Source organism: Xenopus laevis, chromosome 6S (assembly GCF_017654675.1).
Source record: "Xenopus laevis strain J_2021 chromosome 6S, Xenopus_laevis_v10.1, whole genome shotgun sequence".
Classification (NCBI taxonomy): Eukaryota; Metazoa; Chordata; class Amphibia; order Anura; family Pipidae; genus Xenopus; species Xenopus laevis.
Window position 1 is genome coordinate 37,983,890 of NC_054382.1, and position 19,027 is coordinate 38,002,916.

Consider the following 19,027-nt stretch of genomic DNA (forward strand, 5'->3'; position numbering starts at 1 on the left):
AAAAAAGTACCACACTCAACAGGCTCTGTTAGAGTAACTTATTTTAATAAACAAACAAAAGAAATTCTGATGAGCAAAAAGCATTGCAGTGAACACCTGGTTTGAGGTTGAGATGTTTTGTTTTAGAGACTGGCAGATTTTCTTGGCATTTTTTTATTTTGACAAGCAGTGGGTGAGTAACAGTGACATTTCTGAGGTTGCGCTCAAAAATGGAACACACATGCTAGAATTATTCAGCAGAGGTGTAAGAGGAGGGGAGGTGGAGTGGGACAGGCTATATCAATAGTTCATTCAATAGTTTCTGGATATCTCCTGTGTGACTCGGTTTCATTTCACCTCTAACCTATAAAACTCTGGCATAATTTTCCTCTGCATATTACGAAAATATCTCCTTTTGGCTTTCAGATAGTGATTAATAGCGTTTAATTAATTAAGAATACTTTAATCTCACACACTCACATTTTGTGGCTCTGGATTTTCATTAAGAAATGTTGCATAGTTTTTTAACAAGATACTTTTATTAAAGGGATACTGTCACGGGAAAAAAAAAATTCTCAAAATGAATCAGTTAATAATGCTGCTCCAGCTGAATTCTGCACTGAAATCCATTTCTCAAAAGAGCAAACAGATTTTTTTATATTCAGTTTTGAAATATCTGACATGGGGCTAGACATGAGGGCAAATTTACATAGGGTCGAATATTGAGGGTTAATGAACCCTCGATATTCGACTGCCGAATGTAAATCCTTTGACTTCGAATATCGAAGTCGAAGGATTTACCGCAATTCCTACGATCAAACGATTCGAAGGATTTTAATCCATCGATCAAAGGATTTTCCTTCGATCAGAAAATTGTTAGGAAGCCTATGGGGACCTTCCCCATAGGCTAACATTGGCCTGGATAGGTTTTACTTGCTGAAGTAGGGGGTCAAAGTATTTTTTAAAGAGACAGTACTTCGACTATCGAATGGTCGAATAGTCTAACGATTTTTACTTTGAATCGTTGGATTCGTAGTCGAAGGTCGAGGTAGCCTATTCGATGGTCGAAGTAGCCAAATTCGACCATTCGAAATTCAAAGTATTTTTTCTTCTATTCCTTCACTCAAGCTAAGTAAATGGGCCCCATATTGTCAATTTCCCAGCTGCCCCAAGTCATCTGACTTGTGCTCTGATAAATTTTAATCACTCTTCACTGCTGTACTGCAAGTTGGAGTGATATAACCCCCTCCCTTTCCCCCCCAGCAGCCAAACAAAAGAACAATGGGAAGGTAACCAGATAGCAGCTCCCTAACACAAGATAACAGCTGCCTGGTAGATCTAAGAAAAACACTCAATAGTAAAAACCCATGTCCCACTGAGACACATTCAGTTACATTGAGAAGGAAAAACAGCAGCCTGCCAGAAAGCATTTCTCTCTTAAAGTGCAGGCACAAGTCACATGACCAGTGGCAACTGGGAAATTGATAAATGTCTAGCCCCATGTCAGATTTCAAAACTGAATATAAAAAAATCTGTTTGCTCTTTTGAGAAATGGATTTCAGTGCAGAATTCTGCTGGAGTAGCACTATTAACTGATGCATTTTGGAAAAAAAAAAAATGTTTTCTGATGACAGGATCCCTTTAACTATACTGCTGTCCTTCATTATGAAATGTGTGATGCTCCTGGGGCAATAAACATATAGCATATATATTAATCACTAATAAAGAGGTATATCATTCACAGTAAATTAACATGGTTTTTATATGCTTATAATGTTTAAAATCAAATTGCAACATAATTCAGTTGAGCTGAATTTACCATTCTATACTTTTCATATTTTTTTCCTTTCAGACAGATCTCCGGGGCAATGGCAGCATTAGTAATAGACTATCATCAATTGTGGAAGATGAAGACGAAGACACTGGAGAGGAAGAGCCTTCATCCCCCTCTCCAATTCATACTCGGAATACAACCGCAAAGTACAAGAAATCTGCCACCAATAATAGTTCTCTAGGGATTAATTTAAAATCCTACCCAGGAACAGTTCCATTTAAGTCCCCATTAAGAACATGCAATCCAAGTTCAACAAAGGCATGGCAGGAAAACGAACTTGACCTTAACAGCAGAAAGCAAGAGAAGAACTTAATGCTTAACCTGCCAACTGTCACAAGCCTTGGCCCTCCAGATTTAAGTCCCAGGTGATTTTAGTGTTCTTGTTCTGTGAAAATGTGAATCAATGTTTCTGGTACAGTAATTTAGGGAAAGGCAATCAACACTCCTGAGAAACCATGACTGCAGTTGTTCAAAATCTTATTACCTTAAAACCTAACTATTTATTATTACACATTGGTACTGTACATATTTAAAGGGCTACACATTTCCACTAGCTATTGGAAACTGCAAACAATTTTATTTGGCCTTACTTAAACTTGAGTGGACCAATTGAATAATGTACCTTCTATTAATTTTCAAAACACTACACTCTTTTATATTTCTTTTTTTTTTCTTTTTTTTTTTTTGCTCCATCTGTTCCTGAGTGTCTCCTGTTTTTATCTACATCCCTTTAATTTATATTTGCTGCTTTAAAAATGAATATTTTTTTTTCTTCTCTGAAATTCCATTTCTTTATCTCTCCATCTAACTTTCATCTGACATTTCTGTGGCTATAGTAATGGAGTTGCCTTATAATGCTAGGTTATTTTGGCCATGTTCCCCCTGCAACAATTAATTCACCTGCCCATTATTCACATACAGAATTAAGCTTTGTTTTGGGGATTGCCAGGTTGTTATTTTTTTATTGGTAATAGGCACAAGATGAATTGCTTCTAATAATAGTGCTGTCTCATCTGTTAAGATCCTATCTGTGTCTTGGTACATTAGAAACAGAGATTGTGACCTGGTTACTGTGCCTACGGCAATTACACAAAAATGGTGCCAGTTTCCTATGACTGACAACTTTCACAAATAAAAGGCTAGCTGAAAACATCATCTAAAGCTGAAATGCAGTTAGCAAAGAGAACAAAACTGTCACAGTACATAAGGCAAACAGCATTTAGTGTTTTGGAATCATTATGTACCGCATTACAGTTTATATATTCAGCTGTGTGCTATGATGTTGCCTGGAGCTGTAAGATAATTAGAGGTACCGCTCATAAAGACTTACATACTCGCAAAAGATTCCAATACTGTTGTAATTAGTCATTTCTTTCATTCATAATTAGGCACAGCTAACTAGAATATGCTGTCACAATAAAATGTAATAATTCCCTAAAAAAATATTGAGGAAAAAATTTTGAGGAAAAAGTCTTCTGCTAATTTTGTTTTTTTGTCAATGAAATGTAAACAAAGCTGTCTTTTGGTATTTACTGTTAGTTAAAAGCACCTGCTAGCATTCTTTGCTTAAAAGGGGAAATCCCATTTCCCTTTGCCAAACAATACACGAAACTGCAAAAAAAATTGTGCCAATGGGCGTCAACAATCTTTTCTCATTTTTTCTTCTGGCGACTTTTTTGCAACAATGTCTTTGCAACTTTTTGTTGCGGTAAAATTTTTCCCACAAATCCATGATTAGTCCAGTCTCCTAAATGTATCCTGTATGGAGGAGGCTGACGTGTTTAAAGGGATACTGTCATGGGAAATTTTTTTTTTTTTCAAAACGCATCTGGTAGATTAAGAACAACCCTCAATAGTAAAAGCCAAGTCCCACTGTGTCACATTCAGTTACATTGAGTATGAGAAACAACAGCCTGCAAGAAAGCAGTTCCATCCTTAAGTGCTGGCTCTTTCTGAAAGCACATGACCAGGCAAAATGATCTGAGATGTGCCTACACACCAATATTACAACTAAAAAAAATACACTCTATACTTTAATTCTGCTAAAAAATCATTTAAACATAAATTAATCCAAGTTTTGCCTCCAATAAGAATTAATAGTATGTTCAGTTGGATCAAGTACAAGGTACGGTTTTACTGTGGGAAAAGGAAATCTTTTTTTAAAAGTTAGATTATTTGATTAAAATGGAGCCTACGGGAGATGGCCTTCCTGTAATTCAGAGCTTTCTGGATGGTGTGTTAACAATAATTAATGTAATGCAGTGTTAATAAAGATAATTCCAGTGAGATAAGAGAGATGAATAGTATTTGTTACTCTACTGCTTTTATTAACAAAGGTTTTTATAAGAAGTTTAAAATAATGCAAGCATATGAATATGGTGTTTTCTAACTTTAGGTAGAATAAATAGAAAATAAGTTAATAATGCATAATTGCCTGTTTATTTCTGTTGGCAGAGTTGTGGATGGAATTGAAGATCATAAGAGTAATGATGAAAGTCAAGCTTTTGATTTTGAAGCTTATCGGCTAAGACAAGAAGCTCGATTAGGCCAACCTATAAGAGGTATTGTTCTATATAAATGTTATTCACTTGGGTAACAATACATACACACACAAGGGGGTCTGTACAGTTTGGGGCCCATTCACTTAGCTCGAGTGAAGGAATAGAGGAAAAATAGTTTGAATTTCGAATGGTCAAAGATGGCTACTTCGACCATCGACTATGACCTTCGACTTCGAATCGAACGATTCAAACTAAAAATCATTCGACTATTCGATCATTCGATAGTCAATGACTGTCTTTTTAAAAAACTCTTCGACCCCCGAGTTCGCCACCTAAAACCTACCGAGGCCAATGTTAGCCTATGGGGAAGGTCCCCATAGGCTTCCTAACAATTCCTGATCGAAGGAATATCCTTAGCTCGATGGATTAGAATTGTTTGATCGAACGATTATTCCTTTGATCGTTCGATTGTAGGAATAGCGCTAAATCCTTCGACTTTGAGGATTTAACTTCGACGGTCGAATATCGAGGGTTAGTTAACCCTCGATATTCGACCCTAGGTAAATGTGCCCCTTAGTATGCACTTCTATGATTAATTTCCCCAACCCCAATATTGGACAATATAACTGCAATGAACATTTTCCAATAACAATTTTGTAAATAGAGGCCCTGGACACTAAAAATAAAACACTTTTCCATGTGACTACGTTACTCAAATGTGCCTTCACTCAGAGGCACATTTGCTTAGGGTCAAATTTCGAAGTGGTAAAACTTCTAAATTTGACCATCGAATTGAAGAAATTCGATAGTCAAAGTTTTTTTTTTGAGTCAATTTAGCTGTTTTTGAATTTAAATAGTTCGATCGACTGTAGAAATCGTTCGAATCATTCAATTTAATCGATCAATCGAATGATTTTAAAAAAACAACAACTTTTACTTCTAAAAATAGAAATAGGTTCTAGGAGGTCCCCATAAACTTACATAGCAATTCGGCAGGTTTAAGGTGGCGAAAGACTTTGATTTTCGAATAGTCGAATATTCAAAGTTTTTTCAATTCGAATCGAATTTTGGCCTATTCAAAAAATTGCATCAATTAATAGTGCTGGTCCAGCAGACTTCTGCACTCAAATATTTTGAGTATATATTTATATATATTTTAATTTTGAAATCTGACATGGAGCTAGACATGTTGTCAGTTTTCCAGGAACCCCCAGTCATGTGATTTATAAAGTCTCTAATAAAGTTCAGTCAATCTTTAGAGCTGTGTTGAAAGTTGGAGTGGTTACACCTCCCCCAGTAGTCTATCAACAGAATAATGGGAAGGTAACCAGATAATAGGTTCTTGACACAAGATAACAGTTTCCTGATAGATATAAGCACAGCACTCAAAAGTAAAAATCCAAGTCCCACTGTGACTCTTTCAGTTACATTGAGAAGGAGAAACAATAGCTTGTCTGAAAAGCAGTTCCACAATGAAGTGCTGGCTCTTTTTGAAAGCACATTACCAGGCAAAATGACCTGATATGACTGCCTACACACCATTATTACAAGTAAAAAAATACTTTTGTTGGTTCAGGAATTAAATTGTATATGGTAGAATGCATTATTTGCAGTGTAACCAGTGTAAATTATAAATAAAAACTATACAAATCATAACAGAATCCCTTTGAAATAATGTTGCTGACAATACATACAGTAGATAGATAGTAGGTAAATAGAGCTGGTCAGTTGTGTTTGGCTTACAATCACCAACAGAAGGGGCACCCACCACTGCTAGGAAAGACTCTATTCATATCTGCTGCATGTTTCATTGACAAGGATATTTAGGCACTCAATAATTAAATGGTACAGCTAGCACTCGCAGTCAGCCACATACTGTATGTTCCTTTATGTAATAAAAGGCACTAAGTTTGCCCAGAAGCAGTAACCCATAAGCAACCAATAAGATGCGACCAGTAAATGCTACCTGCTGATTGGTTGCTATGGGTTTCTGCTCCTGGGCAAGTGCCTTTTATTACATAGCCCCCATGGTCTTAAGCTTACTTTCGTCCATTTTCTTTTTATATTAATTTGAAAAATTCTGGTATTAATACTTTGATCTAATTAGTAGAAGTATGTATAATGCAAAAAAAAAGGACAATCGACAAAACCATGTTGTTTACACATCTTAATTAGCCCTCTGTAGGTAGGTAGAAGCTGGTTAGGCTACCTTCGCCTATTAGTGACTTAGGATATATCATATATATATATATATATATATATATATATAATCCTCCAACAAAGAAGCCGCACTGACAGGTCTTGTCCAAATGTATAAACTGTTTATTTAAAAAACTAACGTTTCGGCTGCATCTCAGCCTTTGTCAAAGTTACAAATTGCAATAGAAACCTCCCTTAAATACCAGGAAGATGGCGCTCTGGGAGGGAACCAGGGATCCTGTGCCATCTTCCTGGTATTTAAGGGAGGTTTCTATTGCAATTTGTAACTTTGACAAAGGCTGAGATGCAGCCGAAACGTTAGTTTCTTAAATAAACAGTTTATACATTTGGACAAGACCTGTGAGTGTGGCTTCTTCATTGGAGGATCGTATGTGTACTGGTGTCACGCACCCAGGCAAGAATATCCGCATTGTCGTGAGTGCTGTGATTTTGGGTAATATATATATATATATATATATATATATATATATATATATATATATATATATATATATATATATATATATATATATATATATATATATATATATATTAGGTTTTCTTAACCTAAACCTAAATATTAATCTAAACAGGGGAAACTTTGAAAGAAAAGCCAAAGCCATTCTTTTTCCTGATCCTAAAGTGCAAAGTCAAACAAATTAGCAGCCACTGAGAAACCTCTGCATAATTAATTGTTTTTATTTATCTAAAAAAGAGAACATGCTGTAGCTGGGGAAGGGAAACAAGTTTCGGAAAACCCTAATTCGAATTTGTGGGTTTTAGTGCGAATTTCAATTGCGGTAAAAACTTGAATTTGAATGTTAATAAATCAGGTCCTAATCCATATCTATAACCCTGAATCTAGAAGAGATATAGTCAAGAAGATTACAACAATTTATTTTCTTCAGTATTCTTTTTCGTAGAACACTAACGGAGTTATGTAATAAAAGACAGGAAATTCATAGCAACCAATCAGCAGGTTGCATTTACTGGTCAGCTGTTTAAAAGCAAATGTTTTATTTGCTTTTATGAGCTATGGGATATGGGGATAAAGCAGTAACAAATGTGCATTCTTGATAGGTCATTAAGGAGCATACAAATCAGTCATTTCCAATTTCTTAAAATAAAGTAATCTAATTCATGGTGCTGTACGGTTGCTTGGTTTAAGACAATTTAACCAGCAGTTTCAAGATTGTGATGCAATCAGGTTTGGTAAAGTAGGTAGAGCCAAAATGATTCAGTACCACACAGCTTCTTCATGAAAAATAACATATTTTCTTCTTGTATGAAAAAAAAAAATTGTAAACAGAGTAACTTTTTCTGATATATTTTGGCTGGAAAGTTGTTTTCAACTTTTGGTTTATTCTTTTACAGAGGTTTCTGACTTTAATCCAGCAATACTTTTTATTACTGCAGAGGAAACAAAACAACAGATAAGCCGATTAAACCACGAGGTAAAGTGTTAAGTTTGTAATATTTGATAATTATGTTTCCAAGACACATTCCATAGGAGATATTCTAAAATGTTTAAACAATTAATGCATTTTGATAGAGAGAGAGACACAACGCTAAATGCGAAAATTGCAATTCTATAACATTATGTTATGTTTATCAGGAGTGTAATGTGGGGGTACAACTAAAGTATATGAGGTTTCTCTGTATTTTTGAAAAACAAGAGTGGCCACTGTGGAGGTAGGAGTGGAACCCAGTATTTATGATTATTCTTTTAAAAAAATATGTGGATATGAGTATGTATATGTATACATGCATGTGTTGCCAAATATATGGTTTCCAGTACCTATTTTAAAGCTGGTGATTTAAACCAAAGCTCCCTGAAAAAAAAAGAATGTGAAGCTGAAAAGAATCTGTTACAACCAAATTATATTGGGGATATTAAGTGCTGTAGGTTACAGTGGGTGATACTGCCATATAAGAGGCAGTTCCCAGTTCAGGTGTTGTGCAATTACTCCAAGACGTAGTTATTTGGTTTAGTTCTGAAGGTTTTAAAGGAGGATTCTCTCCAGAGAAATTCAGGAATGGCATTCCAAATGTAAGGAGCAGCAAGACAGAAGGGTTTGATGCAGGACACAGCATTAGCAGTGGGGGGGAGCCATGATAAGGACTTAAGCAGGGGAGGGGTCTGTACCCTTTTGGATGAGAGGAGGAGAATTCTGACAGTATTAAATACAGATTGTAGAGGGGAGAGATGTGAGTTAGGGAGGCCAGTTAGTAGAAGGTTACAGTAATCCAGTTGGGAATGGATAAGAGAATGCATGAGCATCTTGGCTGTAGCAGGTAAAAGAAAGGGATGGATTTTGGCAATATTGCATAAGAAAATGTGACAGAACTTGACACTGGTGTTAATATGAGAAAGTGAGAGAGGAGTCAAATATCAAAGTGTGCTGAGTTGACAGGGTTAATAAGCATGCCATCAATAGTGAGTGTGGGAGTTGGACCAGGCTTAGGAGGAAAGACAATTAATTCATTTTTTGTTGAGTTTCAGTTGAAGTGGTGCTGGTTCATCCAACTGGAGATTTCTAGGAGGCAGTGAGAGATTTTTGCTTCAGTTTCAGATGTTAATGAAGGGGTGGATAAATATATTTTGGTATGATCAGCATACAGATGATAATTAAAGCCAAATGAGCAGATGAGATTGTCCAAAGACAGTGTGTACTGGGAGAACAACAATGGACCTAGTACAGAGCTTTGCGGCACCCCTACATTAAGAGGAACTGGAGATTAGTTTTCATTAACATAACAGACAGTAAATGAACAGTTAAGTCAGGTAAGAAAAGAGCCAAGATGCAGCCTGGTTACAGATACCAAGCAAATACAGAATTTGCATCAGAAGACAGTGGTCAATTGCATCAAAATCAGATTATAGGTCAAGGAGTATAAAGATCGAGAAATTACCTTTGGCCTCAGCAACGGAAGATCATTTGTAAGTCTGCACAAAGCAGTCTCAGTAGAGTGTGCAGGCTGGAAACCAGATCGCAGAGGGTCGAACAGATTAACATGGGAGACACAATACGTTCTAGGAGTTTAGAGGCAAACGGTAGAAGTGAGACAGGATGGTAGTTCGACAGACAGGATGGGACAAGTGTGGCCTTTATAAGAGTAGAATTATTAGAATTTTTTTAAATTATTTTTAAAAAATGTTTTTGTTGAAAAATTTTTAATCGAATTTGATTTGAATTTGCAGCTCGATCCTATTCACCTGTTATTAAAAAGTTTGAGTTTATGGGAGTTCATGGGTGTTTTTAGAAACTCCTATTAACTCGAAAGTTGACCCTTGATAAATACTACTAATCAGGATGTCAGGATCAGACATCTACCTAACGGAGGATAGGCTGGACCTGAAAGAGTGTGATTATAGTAAGATATTGAAAATCACAAGAGATCTATCATGCATGAAGTATGCTAAGCTTAGTAAATTCAGAATAAATTAACTCTCCTTTACATGAGATTTTAGGTATGTTGCCATTAACCACTACGTCTTACACCATTATTTGTACCATGCCACACCTAATTTATACTTTTGTTTCATTAAGTTTTATGTTTAATTTTATGTTTTATGTTTTTTTTACTCTAGGTCAGTTCATTAACACAAAAGGTTTCACAGCTGGGTAAGGATATGAAGAGTGTTATGAATATATTAGAGAATTTATTGGCAGTACAAAGACCAGTTGGATATTATTCAACTTATGGCACGGTTTTAGATGCAATCAGAACTACTATAGGGTCCCCAATGGAACAATTACAAAGTAGAATGACATGGACAACCAATCAAGCTTGCATGCCAGCAGAGACATTGGTTGGCACACCAACACAGCTTTGTCAAGGTACTGTTGTGTCCGATCTTTGGAATATGGATCCTTCATCAGTAGGAAGCAGCCCACAAAAAAATGGATCAAATATTCAAAATACTTTAGATGGTGAATATTATTACACGTCCAACCTTGGATATTCTCCATCACACTATCAAGTTATTCAAGCAGACCACTTCCCATTTTTAAAGTCTACATCACCACATTCAGACACTACATTAACTCCCCTTCAGTCTATTTCAGCAACTCTTTCTCCATCTATTGGTTCATCATCTGAGAATTCGTTACATCTTGTTCTGCCTAGTAGATCTGAAGAAGGCTTCAAGCAAGGTGCAATTAGTTCACTTAGCTTGGAAAATTTGCCCGGGTCATGGGACTTAGAGAGCACAACAGGCATTTCAAGACTTTCTGGAGAAGAATATTCCCATGAGATTGTGACAAGTACAATAGATTTTAAAGATGACAAAGCCATAAATGTAAAATGATAATTTCTTAGATTGTCTGGCAGAAGCAGGAAGTTGTTGTCTATAATTGCATGAATGGGCAATAGCCGTTAAAAGCTGGCCGAGGGGATAAAGATGTATTTAAACTGGAAAAAGAATAATTACAGAAACATCTTACTGTATATCTAGAAGCATGGTGGGTATATTACGTATGTAAGCTATTGGTCCGTGTGCCAGACTTTTGTTGTAGACTGAAGACCCTAAGGGTCATAACTGCCGGGAGTCACATAAAAGTACACACAATCATAAGTCATAGGGAGTTATTGTATTTAAAAGCAACAGTTTTTTTCCGAGTGCCTGATTGTTATCTGAAAACAATAATGCTGGCAATGCTTGCTTCAGGTGACTCCTGCTGGTCTATTTGTCAGTTCAGAGAAGACATAAGGACAATTATCGCTGCATGTCATCTCCTAGACAATCAACCAAATAGAGTTGGTAGATGGTGGTTAGTTGTTGCACGTTATTTGTCATTTTAATGAAACCTCCTAATTTATTTATCAAACAAATGCTATTTTTATATACTTGGTATGAAATATGTATTTAAAATATTTATAACTCAATGTCTTTTTTTGGTAAGAGCTTGCAGTTTTCAAGAGAAATGCACAATTCTTATGCATATTAAATTAAACATTTATCAAGCAAATGTATATGTAATTAAAATTATAGTCCCCACTGCATGCAGGTTGAATGAATGTATGCAATAGGTAAAATAAAACATAAATCAAATACCAAAAACATGGAATGTCATATTATAGTAATAAAAGATTACATGGATTTTTTTAATATACAAATTGTTTTTCACCAGCCAGTTTTTCACCAGCCAATCTATTTTCCTCTTTTTTATCACAAATGAAGCAATACTGCCTTTTTTTCTTTATATTATGCCAGGCTATGTATTATAGAGGATGTAAGACTGTTACAAATGCAAATCTTTGTTAAACATTGTCCATAGACTTACTTTAATCTGGGACCAAAGAAATCAAGCATCCATTTTCAACACATTTTTTTAGATTCGGTTATGGTGTTCAGCAAATCCCAGTTAAGAAATTCTGTCAACAAATCAGTGAGATTCTTACAGATACTGTAGTTTATAGAAAGTCTGCCCAGGTGCTTCGTTTCACAATTTTGTAAAAAAATAAATCAAATTATATTGATCATTTTAACCAAAGATGCATAAATGACAATAATAAAATAGGAGTCAATGAAGCACAAATAATTTTTTTTATTAATGCTACATTTGTAGAGTTAAATTCTAAATTAAAGCTTAACTACAGACAGAACATGTATCAAGTCTAAATGAGGGAAAGGGAGGAAGACCTGGCACTCTTATATACCAAATTTATATAAACACACCAAGATTCAGTAACCAGTGATGAGCAAATCTGTTCCATTTGGCTTTGCCAAAAAAATCGTGAAAAAAAATAGGCTAATCGGCAATAAAATCTAAAAACTCATTGAGGTCAATCGTCAACAATGTTTTTTTGAGACAAAAATCTTTTCCCCCAAATGCATAAAAGTCAAAGGGCGTTTTTCTTGTGGTAACTTTTTTACTTGCCGATTTATTCTAACTCCAAATGAATTAAAATCAATGGATTTTTTTTCTTATGTTAATTTTTTTCTTGCCAACATATTTGTGGCAGCAAAATCTTTTGTGACAAATTTTTGTCACGGTTTCATGAAAAAATTTGCAGATGGCATGAATCCATGCCTGATGAAAAAAATTGCTCATCACTATCAGTAACCAATGAGTGCATAAACAGATAAACAAATAAAAATAGAGAAAAAAACAACAATCCTCTTTTAGTGATTCCTCTGAATTTATAATGGTAAAACTTGAAAAAAAAAAATATTTCAATCAGTTCTCACTACTCAATTGACTGTCTACTTCAGAAACATATTAGCATCCAAGCACTATACCCACTTTAGGGGGCCCATTTACTAACAATCAAATTTAATTTTTTTCTACAGAGCCTGTATTTCTAAAAAGCTCTAAAAATTCGAGATTTATTAAGTGTAAAACCTACAAAAACCTCTAATGCCAAACTTTGCCAAGTAAAAGTTGTAAAGGTGCTATAGAAATCAAAGGAAGCTGCGCTGATCTGATTGGACCACTCCTAATTAATTCGGACTTTTATACGTTTTCAGTTTTTTTCACTTGGAATTGTCTGAAACACTTGATTTTTTAGAGGTTTTCGAGGTATTCATATTTAAAAAAATACAACGACAATCATGGTTTGTGAGTTTAATCTCTAAAAACAATAGCCACCTATAAGTAATAAGCCTCTACGTATACAGTTGTATACTATAACTATATTGTATAGTTCAACTACACTTAGGGACAGATTTATCAAGGGTCAAATTTCGAAGTGGAAAATACTTAGAAATTCGACCATCAAATTGAATACTACGAAATTCGAAGTTGAATTCGTAGGATTTTTTGCACCATACGATCGTATTCCGATCGTACTTCGAATAGTACGATTTTCCTTTAAATACATAAAACTTAGAAATATGCTCTGGAAGGTCCCCATAGGCTAACATAGCACTTCTGCAGGTTTAAGTTGGCTAAATATTGAAGTCGTAGTTTTTTTAAAGAGACAGTACTTCGATTATCGAATGGTTTTCACTTTGAATCGAAAGTCGAAGTCGTAGTAGCCTATACGATGGTCGAAGTATCCAAAAATTACTTCGAATTTCGAATTTTTTAACTTCGAAAATTCCCTCGATTTCACTTTGACCCTTGATAAATTTGCCCCTTATATTGAGTAAATTGAGGATAGTATGTTTCTGAAGTAAACACTTGTGCAGTGATAATTGATATAAACATTTTTAAGTTTTTCATTGTAAATTCAGAGGCAACAAAAAGAGGTTTGTCGATTTTATCTCTATTTTTATGTGTAGAACATTTATCAAGGAGAACAAAAAACAAATAGTTCAAAGAACACTATGGCTTTCTAGTGGCAAACATTTTTAAATCTATTTCAATATTTTTGACAAACATGAGAAGAAAATTACATTAGTTAGAATTTAAATTCTCTTAAGAATTGCTAGAGATGAGTCCAACAATATTTGAATAACATTCAAGAATACACCTGTACAAGAGTATATCCAGTTTTATTTTTATTTATATGTATTTTAAACTGTATGATTTGTTTAAACATTTTATCAAACAAAAATGAAACTTTTGTATTTACTAAAGCCAATGCAGACTACTATCCATTCCACTGACAAAATATCTACACTTTGCTAGATTTTCTAAAGTTTTGTATTATTTCATCAGCAACTTGCACAGTTCTGACCACTGATAATATTGTCTTCCTATACACCTTCTGTACTCTGCTTCCAAAAAAGTCACTTTTCATGTATCATTTTATAAATGGCAGCTTGCAGTTTTGAAAGTTTACAAAATTAATTGTGTCCATGCTGCTTTAAAAAGTACAGTACCTGTAAATGGTATTTGTTCATTTCCATATCTTTATATAAGTAATGTTTATAACAATAACATTTTTGTGACAGCTGTCAGCTACTCATCATTGTTCATGTTTACAATATGTTGTTATATATATATATATATATATATATATATATATATATATATATATATATATATATATATATATATATATATATATATATATATATATATATATATATATATATATATATATATATATATATATATATATATATATTCGCCAGATAAAGGAGCATTTCTATAAAGAGAAATATAACTGATATAAAATAAAGGTGTTGGCCAACCCAAAAGATTATATATTTAAGATTTATATACAGAACTTTACACTTTTGACTGATTGAAACATATATCTCTTGTTGTGACTGTTCAGAAAATAAAGTTATTTTAAAAAAGCATGCATGATGTATTTATTTAAGCAAAAAATAAAATTATTTTCTTTTTAAACGAACGTTTTTTTTTGTTAAATTTATTCAATGCATGATTTGAATAGGAATGCTGGCAATGAAAGGTAAGAAACTTGAAATGCCTCCAATTGGGGGGAATGAAATAAAATTTACAAATGGAACAAAACTTGCATAAATAAGAATAAAATTCACATTGAAATTGACATTTCACTATATAATATTTTTGGTAAACAGTCATGTCAATGTGTTCTTGATACAAAAGCTGAAAAATATGGTACATGGTTTAGATACGAGTCAGTAATAGCAAAATACTGCAAGCCATCAAAGTTTTTACTGGTAGAAAGTTGTGTGTGACGGCTACAAGCGGACAAGGAGCTGTTCATGTGTAGGCAATATCTAGATTTTTTGTTGCCCAATGTTTGTGGTAACAGTGTAAAATCTATGTCAAAGATAAATTATAGTTGCTGCTTCATCACAGTTGATAAACCAATGTATTGTAGCTACCTGGGCAAACATTTAATTAACAAAACTTTGATCTTACTACTGCTTACTGTATTTCATTGTATAGCCTAGAACAGTGCTGTCTATCTACATGGTGGAGGGCCGATAATGGAAGCCAGTGTTAGCCACTCCCTGTTTTTAGACCACACCCACTTTAAACCACACCCATGTTACCGCAAGACCATGTCCACATTAATAGCACACCAAAAAACAGATGGTTGGTGCTCACTGCAGGGATCAGGGCCGGAACTAGGGCTAGGCAGAGTAGGCGGCTGTCTATGATGCCATCATTGAGGGGCGCACTTTTAATGGGGTTTTCTTTTTTTTTCATGCGTTTATTTAATAATTTGTTTCAGTAATCATGGTCACTCAGTCGAGTGGAATCCCCCTCCTTCACCTTCTCCCTCTTGCCAGCAAGTATACGCGTTAATGACCTCACTGATGCGGTTGGGAGGCAGAGAGCTGGTGACTCTCGCTTGCTGCTCTCAGCCTTGCACAGTTGCACTAAACTGAAGACATTCTTTCTATTACTGTGAAAGTGTGAAGCTTCCTGCTGGCACAGCCAGGTACAGATTTTGGCCGGGGGCCATATGTTTGCTGTTGCTGCTCATTGACTTCAGTGTATCTTGTGCAGGAAAAAATGCATTAAAAAAAAAAAGCGGCAATTGACTATGGGTTTACACAAGTTATTTTTGCAATTTCGGGAATTTTCAGGGAAACGGGACCGATTTGCTCATCACTAGTTATAACTGTAAAACTCCTTATAATTAATGGATGAATCTGTGATAACATCTCATTAGAGTATATGTACAGTACCTTATCTCTGAGGTTGGCAATCCTATGGGTACCAATGACATTTTTCTTCAAGCCCTGGCCTGACTGTCTTATGAAAAATGCAAGAGGCTGCCTTTTGTTCTGTGTGTGTATATCCCTTGTCTCTGAGGTTACTGTAAGAGGAAGTAAGGTTCTCAGGGACATATACTGCAAAGCAAGGCACATGTACAACTAAGCATTACTTTGTTGAGAAATTGCATAGCAAACAAAGTTTTTCCTGAATACGTGTGATGAAAAATTCAAGGGAGAAGTAGTAAAACAAAATACCATAGATTTGTAATGTTACTATAGAATCCTACCGAAAAATTCTAAATATTATTACAATTTAATTTTCAGAAAATTCTCTTCTAATATTCCATATCAATTTTTTAATGAGGCAAATTAATGATAGTAGATGGAGTACATTTGTTAGAGAGCAAGTGCATATATTTTAACTTCAGCTGCATAGATAAAGTGTAGTTAGAACTGTGTCAGAAGTACATGTTCATATTTTCTCAAATGTTTATTAATTATTCAGCAGAAAATGCTTACAAAAATGAGCAGCGAAAACACCAAGGAGCATATGATTCATGTATTTCCCTTTTCATATATTTTTCAGAAGCAAATGCAGTTTTTAGGTTTAATGTTCAAATAGCACATGCTTAATGTGCCTCTAAATTATGTGCAATTTTTTCCCAGGAAAGAAGATATTTTTTTTTAAAAAATAAATGTTTTAAATGTAATATAAATTATTTAATTTAATGGCAAATGTCCCGTTGCAATTTTGAATATATCCTGATCTGCGTTGGGTTTCGTTCAATAATCCGAAGATTTGGTTGGAGTGGTTTTCAGAAAATAGTGAGAAAATGTCCGATTTTTATAAATAACCCCCCTAATGTTTAATTTAGAGGGTGAAAAAAAAAAAAAATATATATATATATATATATATATATATATATATATATAGTTTTTTAAAACAAAACAAGCTGAAATGCCGCTCCTCACCTTTCTTATTGGGTGCACGTGGGCAAGGCTTAATTTACATACTTAACAAGTTAGCCCCAGCACTCTCAATATATAACCCCCTGAAAAAATATTCTTGCACAACTATACTGTAACTTTCTTAAAAAAAGAAACTTTTAGTTAGAAAGTTTGTACAAAGCATGCATAAACTGGCGCGCCCCGTCAAGGCAGTATCCATGTGTCAGTCCTATTCTAAGTGAAAAAAATGGAAGAGATCATGCTAAATAAAGAGAAAAGCAGGTATGGTCTGTCTCCCCCCAAAGGTAACACTTTATTTTTTTCACTTAGGATAGGACTGACGCATGGTTTTCTCTAAGCCATAAATGTCATGACAGTTATCAGTACTTGTGCGGGAAATAATTGATAAAATCGTGAAAAAAATCCAAATCATACACATTTTTTGAATGTCACTGTAAAAATGCAACTTTTTCTCATTTGATGCCTGAAACCACAAAATATTAAGATTTTTTAATGAAACGCAGTGCAGATCAGGATATCAATGGGACATCTGCCATAGACTTCTACATGGACTCGACAGGTCTGAGTTGGAGTCCTTTTTTATTTGGACTTTTAACACCATCGGAGTTTAATTAATCTCGAAAAATTTGAGGGTTTTTTCCAATGAAAAAAATTATGTTTTTCCCCTTTAAAAGTCAGACTAGAAAAAAAATCAGACTTTAATAAATAACCTCCTAAATAAACCATATGGAGAATATATATCTGGAAAGAACTGAAGCAGCACTCGGTATTGAATTGCTAGAAAAGTGTTTTAAAAATCACATCACATATGCAACGTTTCAGGCATGCCCTTTATCAGGCAGTAACAAAAGCAACTGAGTTAACAATTCGCATTTGAAGGGTTCACAGGAAGTGACATCAAAGTGTTCAAACTGGCCTCAACTCTGACCAGTTTAGGTTTATGGAACTAGAAATTGTATCACCACTGAAGAGAGGAGGGGATTGTGAATTAAAACTTAAAAGTAGGGAGGTGTGGTGGGTTAATAACTTAAGTCATTATATCCATAGGGACTTAATAGAGATTATAATCTGTTTCTATTTTTGTAAACTGTGTTTCAGATATGTGTAACTGCTTTATGCAAATTTTGTTTGAACACTTTGATGTCACTTCCTGTGAACCCCTTCAAATGCGACTTAACTCAGTTGCTTTTGTTAGTGCTTGATAAAGGGCATACTACATGCCCGAAACGCTGCATCTGTGATGTGATTTTTAATACACTTCCTAGCAATTCTTTCAAGATTTCTCTATGATTCGGGTATGTGACAGCGTTCCTTATGGTAGCTGAGCACCAGGACTTTTATATATATATATATATATATATATATATATATATATATATATATATATATATATATATATATATATATATATATATATATATACACAAAGAAAAGATAAGTCATCAAACAAGCTCCAGACTAAGATTTACCATAAGGCTACTGATAGAAATAGTTTGTTACACTATACCAGTAGTCACCCCAAGCATTTATTACACTCACTCCCGAAATCGCAGATGATACGTGTGGTACGTATAACCAGTGACGAACAGGAGAGGATTAGGGCCATAAATGAAATGGCACGGAAATTCCTGGAGAGGGGATATCCAGGGAAACTGGTTGATGAGGTGAAACAGTGGGCTATGTCCCTTGATCGAGATACTATCATTAAGGGTGATGCTAATACCACTAAGGGATATGAGCGAAATGAGGATACAATGATATATACGACCACATATGATACCCGTACCCCATTGATTAGGGATTCTGTGTTACAGCACTGGCCAATTATCAAAACTGACGTGGAGCTTACAGCAATCAACAGGAAAAGGGTCCAATTTGGATACAGGAGGAACAAGAATTTAAAGGAGTTACTGTCCCCCACGGATCCGGTAAGCAAATACAGCAGTAATCGACAATTGGCCCAAAGACTGGGTGCATTTAAATGTGGAA

The 19,027-nt window shown here is 34.7% G+C and overlaps 1 protein-coding gene across 1 annotated transcript in view; it reads left to right on the forward strand.

The window, feature by feature from the left end:
* LOC108719687 (potassium voltage-gated channel subfamily H member 8) overlaps positions 1–11,620 on the forward strand; it is a 182,800-nt gene extending 171,180 nt beyond the window's left edge. The window contains exons 14-17 of the mRNA XM_041567523.1: positions 1,832–2,178; positions 4,268–4,374; positions 7,888–7,967; positions 10,106–11,620. Of these exons, the coding sequence (XP_041423457.1) occupies positions 1,832–2,178; positions 4,268–4,374; positions 7,888–7,967; positions 10,106–10,825 (1,254 nt within the window). The 3' untranslated portion in view covers positions 10,826–11,620. The remainder of the gene's footprint in view (positions 1–1,831; positions 2,179–4,267; positions 4,375–7,887; positions 7,968–10,105) is intronic.
* The last annotated feature ends 7,407 nt before the right edge of the window (positions 11,621–19,027 follow it).